The sequence below is a fragment of the Salminus brasiliensis genome, chromosome 17 (genome assembly GCF_030463535.1).
Source record: "Salminus brasiliensis chromosome 17, fSalBra1.hap2, whole genome shotgun sequence".
Lineage (NCBI taxonomy): Eukaryota > Metazoa > Chordata > Actinopteri > Characiformes > Bryconidae > Salminus > Salminus brasiliensis.
The window spans coordinates 30,976,170-30,985,624 of NC_132894.1; the positions used below are offsets into that span (position 1 = coordinate 30,976,170).

Below are 9,455 nucleotides of genomic sequence, written 5' to 3' on the forward strand. Positions count from 1 at the left end.
TTTAATTGTGTGACAGCAATGCATGCCATCATGCAGATGCAGTCAGAAGGGATGGAAATGTCCTCTCTGTTTTTGAGCGTGACATGATTATTGGTGCCAGACAGGCTGGTTTGAGTATTTCAAAAACTGCTAATCCCTGGAGATCTTCAGCACAACAGTCTTCCTCATAATGGTCTGATGAAGAAAAGCATCCTTTGGTTAAAGGAGTTGTGTGGAGTTCTGCAGACTGAAACACCTTGCCAGACTGGTTTAAGCTTAATAAAAATGGATGTGGTAACTTAAATAAACACTCTGCGGTCGTAATGAACAGAAAAGCATATTAATACGTACAGCTTGTCTGACTTGGGCCACCAGCAGAAGACCAAGTTGGGCTCCAGTTGTGTCAGCCAAGAACAGAAAGCTGAAGCTGCAGTGGGCACAGGCTTGGGTGCAAACTGCATCGATCCATGGGTCTAGGCTGGTGGAGGTGGTGTAATAGTGTGGGGGATGTTTTTGGCAGACTTTGGGCCGGGTAATACCAGTCAATTACCGCCGGAATGGCACAGACTGTTGGAGTAAACCACAACTGACCCGTCTTTTATCAGTTTATCGTTCCAGCGTGGTGAGGAACCGAGTCACAAAGCAAAAGTGGTCTCTCAAACTGGTTTCATAAACCTGGCCATGAGCTCAGTGATCTTCAGTGGACTTCCCAGTCATAAGGATCTAGGGATGTAGTAGAACGAGAGATTTGCTGCATGGAAATGCTCTTGAAAAACCTAGGACATCCTGAAGCTACAATCTCAAAGGAATGTTTCATTACATGCCACAAAGAATTGAAGCTGTTTTGAGATGACCTACCTAATATTCGTGTAGCGTTCCTAATAAATAGATGAAGCTTGAGACTGAACTTTCTGATTCAGTAACTCTGGTTATGTGGCTGGTTACCTTCATACAATAACAAGCCAACCTTTAATTTGATTGTCATTTAGCATTCAGTAGAAAATGTATTAACAACATTTTGATATATGTTACCATGTACCAAATTAATAGAATATAGAAATAGATATTTTACAATTTATAGAACCAAAATAAGTACCAGACCAGTGGGATTAATAGGTATATCAGCATTAACTAAGAACATTCACTTTCCACGTCAAAGATTTCTAGGAGAGTTACGGTTTACAAAACCAATAATTAAATTCAAGATGATGCTAAAATAACAAGTTTTTATGTGATAAATTGTTTGAAAAGAAGATTTTTTTTAATGAAGAACCTAAAGGTTCCTCACACATGCAGCTCTTTGACAAATATTGTTATGGAACCTGAAGTGGTTCTTCTATGGCACTCCTCAAAGAACCCTGTACAGCTTTTTTAAAGTGCCTTACAAAAATCTGGAGTAAATTTTAAAAGTACAATATCTGAAATGTAAGTAAATGGTCCAGAGCTAATATTGGTCGAATGCCTAAGCGATGCCTTAGAATACAGCTCTTCGTAGCTAGAGCTTCAGTCCAGTTTCTAGTCCTGGATTTTGTTCTCGCTGGAAGTTAAGGGCACAGTTAACGTGACCAAGGTTTACAAAGGCTAAGGCTGAACACTGGATTTAAGGTCCAGATATGAAGACTGCTGCCATAGAAGGACCACTTTTGGTTCCTTTAAGAACGTTTTCGTGTAAAGCTGCTTCTTCTACTTTTATAATGTTCCTCAAACTAATTTCTCTCTTTGTGGAACTTGAAATGTTTCTTCCATGGCATCGCTTCAGTTTTTTGCTAAAAAAAAAGTGCTCTATAATTGGTTTAGTAGGGAATTGAACTTAGAATATCTGGAATAAACGCAGGGATGTTTTTTTTAAGTAGATATCTGTATTGGTTAAGGTATGTAAGATCTAATGTGGTGTGATTGCAGTGGGCTCATATCAGATGGGCTCAGATCAGATACTGGATAATATAAAAGCTCACCAGATAATGAATTTTTTTTTTCTCACACCCACTGCCCAGTCTGTTTCAAGCCCTAGCCAACGCAGGCCACGCCGTGTGGAGAACAGCTTAAGTTGCGTTGTGAATCTGGGCTGAAGAGAAGCCCGTTATTCAGGCAAGCCCACTCACTGTGTCCTTTATGGATATGAGCTCATTAACTAGATAAAGTGGCAGTGCTGATGTTTCAGGTTTGCTTTCTGGATTCCTGCTCTTTCAGTTTGATCTAATTTTCCATCAGAGCTGCAAGTCTGCATGGAAACTACGCTGCACAGCCAGGCTGCGAGCTGGGTCATGGCATTTTTTATTTTATTTATTTATTTTTGCTCTGAGCCATTTTGCAGACTTACTGTAGTCTTGAATTATTTGTTTTCTTCCCTCATGTAGTATTTAACACTACAGCTCTTCGGCTTCCTTGCCGAATGTAAAACGTGGCGAACGCGTGTGACAGAACATGGTGAAAAAGTGCTTCTGTTATGTGGATACTTCTACAGACGTCAGAACCAATATAGAGGCGTCGTTGCTGTTTCATTGCAAGTTCACCGATGGTTGAAGGTTTTCTCAGCCATGTTTGTGTGACATACTGATTCATGAGACTGTTGTCCTAGTCATAGGCCAATCATTCATGCCTCCCTTTTTCTCTTCCACAGGAAACACTCCTCTTCATCTGGCTGTTATGATGGGTCATAAAGGTAGGAACTAACCACTTGAGGTTCTTTTAAACACTGCATGCATTTTAGGTGTGGAAAGGAGCCTAAAGTGGTAGTGATCCTGATCCAAGTTTTGTATGGTATTAGTTCATTTAGATCATCTATGCTTAGCTGTTGTTTAATGCTAAAGTAAAACCTTTGTTTTTAGGTAATTGTTTTTTTTTGTTTTTTTTTGACCTTCTTGTTTTTTTTTTTACGATTGTTTCATATTGACGGTGACCAAGTTTGAATGACTGATTAATTGTCTGGATACTAGTTACTAAAAGTCTGTAGTAAAATCACTTCATTGAGATACTGCTGCAAACCTGCTGTGAATGAATTTAATGTTGCTCGACCATCACAAAGGAGCTTGCTTCTCAATTTTGGCTTTGAACATCTTGGGCCCTGTCTTATACCCTGCGTAAGGCGCATCGCAATGCTCATTGCTATCGTACACCCCGTCAATTTAATAGCAGTGGTGCTTGCGAATATATCTACGCCGGTGGGCGCGGTGGTCTTGAAATGAGGTGTGTTACGGTGTGCATTGCTATCTTGGCAACGGAAAACACTGGTGCACCACTGACTGAAAACAACCTAGGTAGATGTCAACAGGCTGCACCCCGGTTTGCACCATTGAAATAGCAATCCACCAATCCACAAGTCAGACCGCACCTGGCTCATAAAGGAAATGGCAAATGCCATGCTGATTGGTTTATTGCACGTTACGCCCCCAAAACACGCCCATGATTAATGAAGACTTGTTACATGCCTTTTGCACGTATCGAGCTGCGCAAGGCATACTTTTTCCGTCGTTATGATGGCAAAGATACACTGACACACCCTAAATCAAGGTGCGCAGTATAAGTTTATTGTTTTGTTGCTCTGTTTACACATTTTTGCATGTTGCACTTTATGTAGTCCTGTGTGGTCTGTGTTGCACGATAGTCCTGGGTGAGTCTAATTTTGCTTCACTATGAGCTTATACACAGCTCAGACGGCACCAAAGCCACTTGACTAGACCTAATCACAGTACCCCAGTAGTGCAGTGCAGCTGTGGTACCTTGATCAGTATATTTTTGTAGCACCTTTGTTTTTAGGAGTGCAGTGGTACTCCAATGCCTGAGGTTCAGAGGGTGACAGACTGAAAGTAAATCTTGTGAATGTTCAACCCCTCACGCCTGTCCCCCTCCTTGTGCTCCTGCTCTGTATTCCAGGAGTGTGTGAGTGTGTGAGCTGTATTTCACAATCAAGTCATTTGGTCAGTTTTGGCCCACGTGTTCTATTTTAGTCAGTGTATCGGTCTTCGAAAGGGGAATGGCTGAATGGGAATGCAGTGTCTAATTTCCTGAAGGATCTATGTAGATGTAATCAAATAGGCTCCAGACTCCAGATTGCACCAGGAATGGAAGTAACATTAGCGATCAATGTAAAAACACAGGGCAGCCCTGCTTGCACCTCCTGTTGATGAATATAATCAGGTTTGCTTCTGTTAGTGTTCTTAAACAATGTCATGGTGCTTTTAGGTTAAGACAACGTTAGTTTTATTTATTTTTTTATGTCCATTTCGTAGTATGTTTTTATAGTACAGTCTGACTATTGTGTATTATTTATATATATATATATATATATATATATATATATATATATATATATATATATATATATATATAAACATTACTCTATAGGCATGTTAGCATGATGCTGGGTGGTGTTTATACATAGGTTGTTCGCTACATTTCAGTGTAGTCTAAGGTCTGAAGCAGCAAACTTCTAACACCAAAGTCTTGTCTTGATGAGCTATATTTTGGGCTTATGGTGGGGAGGCGACAGTGTAAATCAGGCTTTTAGCCAGTCTGTGTCTTTCAACCCAACATTTTCACTTGTTTATAGTGGAGAGAAAGAGGCTGAGCTCTCCAGCGCAAGGCTTAAACAAGTGTCCCATCTGCAGCCCATGCACGTTCATCCAGGGCTCCTGATTGGCCAGGACGGTGAAGCCTCATTACAGCGGTGAGCAGGCAGCGGTCCAGCGACTCTGTTTGTGTCCACTCAGCTGATGAAAGCTGAGCCAAGCAGAGCGAAGTAGAGCCATGCTGTCCTCGTTCTCCCGAAAATGACAGGCCAGGGCCGGAGCTTCAGCCTGGGTGGCCAGAGAGCGAGAGAAGGAGCGAAAGGAAGAACGGATCAGTCGGCTTCGCTCGACTAGTCAGCTCTTTGTTACATAAAGCATTTCTGCTAAACGCTGACATTACACAATCAAGGCAGGGGGGGATATAGGTCAAAGCAGAGGAACGAGAGAGGGCACGCTTACGTCACGCTGCAGGACGGGCTCTCCGTGGCGGTCGCGCAGTAGCAGACTTTATGCTTCCACTCCAGCAGGCCAGAGCGTGTCCCAGCCAAACCCAGACTCTGAGATTTACACCCACACCCGCTTCACCGGGGCACTCCGTCATCTGCGGTTCTGCCGGGAAAATATTAGTTGTCTTTTTTCTCACTTCCACCAGCTGCCTCAATTTCCAGTTAATGCCTTGCTGTGTGCGTTTCTGCAGTTATCTTTCAGCTGATTCTAAAAAAATTATATATAAAATAAAAGGGTTATTAAAATGTCAAATTTAAAAATTTCACAGATTTCCCAAAAAGTCATTTAGTTAAGACATGTTTGGTATCCAGAATAGATTTGTGCTGTGATTTGAGATATTTGGCTAACAGAGCTGTCAGGTAGCTTATACCCCACCAGCTGCCACACAAACTGCGTGCCTTAATAATCTCACATCTGGCTCAGTCTGTAGTGGGCTTGTGTTGGAGTCGCTGCTGTGCCTTTTGACTTTGACACGCTATTGTTATTATTAATTTTTTTAATGGACAGCCTATTACTGTAGTATGTCATTATATATTTCAAAAAGTCAGGTTATACCTCAACTATTATTAGTTTTTCATCTTTAATTTAGTCAGAATTTGAGAATATCAGATAGTTAACCCAGAACTATAAATCTAATGGAATCGTGGGCTGAGTGGATCAGCAGATATTTGCTTTGATTTAAATGATATTTAAATTGATTTCTGAATGTATTTGTGAAACTGTTGGTCAGACTTAGCTGCAATATCTAGCTTTTATTCAGTTTACTGCATTTACAACCCTACGGCAGTGAATGCCACATTCATAAAACCAATCCGGGTGAGTTTAGTCCCACGTTTTTACTTTTATATCTGCTGATAAATACGTGGAAAAACATCAGAAATCTGCATCAGCTCAGAATTCCTATGTTAATGCTTCCACTGCTAATGATGCATTTAAGCTTCCATTACTATTTAGTGACGTAGGTCTTGTAGCTCCAGTGCAAAACTAAAGAAGCAGACTTTAGACATCAAATGTCTTGTTGGAGATCGCTTGGCCATTGCTTGTCTTGTTGGGGATCGCTTGGCCATTGCTTGTCTTGTTGGGGATCGCTTGGCCATTGCTGGTCTTGTTGGGGATCGCTTGGCCATTGCTTGTCTTGTTGGGGATCGCTTGGCCATTGCTTGTCTTGTTGGGGATCGCTTGGCCATTGCTTGTCTTGTTGGGGATCGCTTGGCCATTGCTTGTCTTGTTGGGGATCGCTTGGCCATTGCTTGTCTTGTTGGGGATCGCTTGGCCATTGCTTGTCTTGTTGGGGATCGCTTGGCCATTGCTTGTCTTGTTGGGGATCGCTTGGCCATTGCTTGTCTTGTTGGGGATCGCTTGGCCATTGCTTGTCTTGTTGGGGATCGCTTGGCCATTGCTTGTCTTGTTGGGGATCGCTTGGCCATTGCTTGTCTTGTTGGGGATCGCTTGGCCATTGCTTGTCTTGTTGGGGATCGCTTGGCCATTGCTTGTCTTGTTGGGGATCGCTTGGCCATTGCTTGTCTTGTTGGGGATCGCTTGGCCATTGCTTGTCTTGTTGGGGATCGCTTGGCCATTGCTTGTCTTGTTGGGGATCGCTTGGCCATTGCTTGTCTTGTTGGGGATCGCTTGGCCATTGCTTGTCTTGTTGGGGATCGCTTGGCCATTGCTTGTCTTGTTGGGGATCGCTTGGCCATTGCTTGTCTTGTTGGGGATCGCTTGGCCATTGCTTGTCTTGTTGGGGATCGCTTGGCCATTGCTAATTTGAGATGGCAGTGGGGGGATCAAGTTCCTCAGCGTTAGAACCAGGCCTTTGTAAACCTTGAAGTTTCATTTAGACTGACTTTTTTTGGTATGTTACCTGAGGAATTATTTTTTATAGAAGGCGGAAGTATCCATTAAAGAATGTACACAGAGATACTAGGAGGAGAAGATTTGTGGGACTGTTAGAACAAGCCTACTTTCAGCCCATACTCTCACACAGGCCTTAACGTTTCGGTTACTTAATACTCCGCTAATTAGCCGACTACTTCGTTCTGTTTATTTTTCCTATTTTTTTGTTTTCGGTTATGTAATAGACCTCTACTGAAGGACTGGAGTAAGTGTTTCACTATGTCTTATTAATTCTGCCCATCAGCATGTTAATCACGCTCATCAATTATGCATATGAATGAGTCGGACATTAAATAAACATGATATGTAGATCAGGGGATGGAGGAGTAGAGCTTTCTGCATGCTCGGGCAGATTACTTTGTGTTTTGCTCTCTTAGCAAGCCTCTGAGTGAAGAAAGAAGTGTTAAAGCTAGTGTTCGAGTTCGGCATGTGTTGGAGTTTTAACTAATCCACGCTGTGCTGGTTGGGGGCGTCCAGGAGATCCACAAGATCTCAGCTACTTTCTTCAAAATGTATGCCTGGAGTCACTTCAACAAGAGCCTATCTGTTATGTATAGACGACTGGGTCAGAACATCTCCAATACCTCAGGTGGGTCTTGTGGGTTTTTCTGGTATGCAGTGGTCAGTACCTACCAAAAGTGCTCCAAGAAGGGCAACCAGTGCACCTGCGCAGGGTCATGGGCACCTAAGACTCATTGATGCGGTCCATGAAGGTCCCACCTCACCACTTACAGGACTTAAAGAATCTGCTGCTAACATCAGTCCTGGTGTCAGATAACACAGGATGCCTCAAATGGTCAGATCTGTTGTGGTGGCACAAGGGTGACCTACTCTTGTATGAGGCAGGTGGTACTAATGTTATGGCTGATCGGTGTACCTTTTTAATTCCAAGGGATGAACAGAGATTGGGCAGTGGTGGCTCATTGGTTTCAGAGCAGGAGTATATCGGCACACATGCCACTCTTGGACCCTTGGGCTTTTGGGCAAGGACTCTCTACTTGAGGGGTGCAGTAGCATGGTTGGCCTTGCGCCCTGACCCAGGTTTTCTAAGTTGGGATTTTTTTTTTTGCGAAAAGAATGATGACTGTTTCTGATACACGAACCCAGAGAAATATTGTAAGTGGACGTCAGATATGAAGAAATGAGCTCTTTAAACGAGGCCTTTGTTTTCGGGTGACCTGAAATGTGTTCATTTAAATGGGCCAAGCATCACCCAAGCAGGGCCTAAATGGGAGGCAGGAAAAACGCCATTGTTCAGCACCACTAGAGCAATGATGTGCCTTTTTGTAAATAATTAGCGCAGTCAATTGTAGTGGGTTTGCAAAACAGTCTTTACTAATATCTGCTGCTCTGCCTGTTCCCTGTTGCTCTATTTCTCCCGTCTACAAATGAATCAGTGAAGCACTTGCCTTGCTCTTTGCTTGCTTGCTTATTCTTTTTGCAAATTGTGGAACAAAGGCCCTGCTTACTAAAAGAGAAACTGACAATTGCTGTTGCTGCTTTTTCCAAAACAAGAAGAATATGCATATGTACACGATTATCTGGCTTAGAAATGGACAGTGCTATTTATTTGTTTATTTGTTTATTTATTTATTTATTTTTAATGAGTTCCCAGAGAAAGTAAGTGTGTTGTTATTATTGCTGGGCCACCTCTCTCTGGCCGAGCACACAAGCCCATTTTCTGTGGCGGGTGTCGTGTTTTAGTTTGGTTACCAGGCGAGGGCTTCATTAGAGGGTTTTTTTTTTTTTTTTTTTTTTAATAGAGCTGCTAGAGTTGGACACGTTCCCTGGGGAGGTGGAGACTTTTAATACAAAATTAGAGCTGTTCCATTGTGCCCATGGCATCAGAATGATGTTAAATTAAGCTTCCTGGGCCTCTTTTTGGATTTTAAACAGGGGGAGCGTTGAGCTTGAATGGGACAGAAAGGCCCTGCTCACAGATCCAGCACTTGTATTCAGTGTCTGAATGCGTAATGTGGTGGGTTAGGTTTGTCTGATTTGTGCAGGATGTCGGCAATCTAACGTGAATCGATTTGGTCCTCGACAAGCTCAGGCAAGCCTAAACCTTGCCGTTTCTATTTCCGTATCTCCGCTTTCTTAACGTGGTTTCCTTCTCTTTTCCATCCTCAGAGTGTGCCCATCTCCTGTTAGCCCACAACGCACCAGTGAAGGTCAAAAACGCTCAGGGATGGAGTCCTCTCGCAGAGGCCATCAGCTACGGAGACCGACAAATGAGTGAGTTAATGTCAGCGTGTGAAATATTCACCGTAGTGGTGGAATAGTTTACACAGTGTTGGGTCAGTGTTTTCGATTTTGTAGTAAAATGCTGCACAGATTGCTCTGAGCAGTGCAGAGCTGATTTCACTGTGCAAGGTATGGTTTCAAGCTCTTGAAGTCCCTTATATTAGACCTTTTATATTATATTTAACATTTAAGCTTAAACAGACTTCTGTTACCAAATAATAGCCCCACTAGTTTGTACAGAAGTCCCTGTAGTTGCTGAGTAATACACCTTAGTGTGTAATAAGCCTTTCTGTGTTAAGGATGGGATGATGTAAACAGCAAAAA

At 42.6% G+C, this 9,455-nt stretch overlaps 1 protein-coding gene across 1 annotated transcript in view; it reads left to right on the plus strand.

Annotated features, from left to right (window-relative positions):
• Positions 1–9,455, plus strand: part of ankrd13c (ankyrin repeat domain 13C) — a 42,554-nt gene that overhangs the window by 2,213 nt on the left and 30,886 nt on the right. The window contains exons 2-3 of the mRNA XM_072660063.1: positions 2,600–2,641; positions 9,018–9,122. Of these exons, the coding sequence (XP_072516164.1) occupies positions 2,600–2,641; positions 9,018–9,122 (147 nt within the window). The remainder of the gene's footprint in view (positions 1–2,599; positions 2,642–9,017; positions 9,123–9,455) is intronic.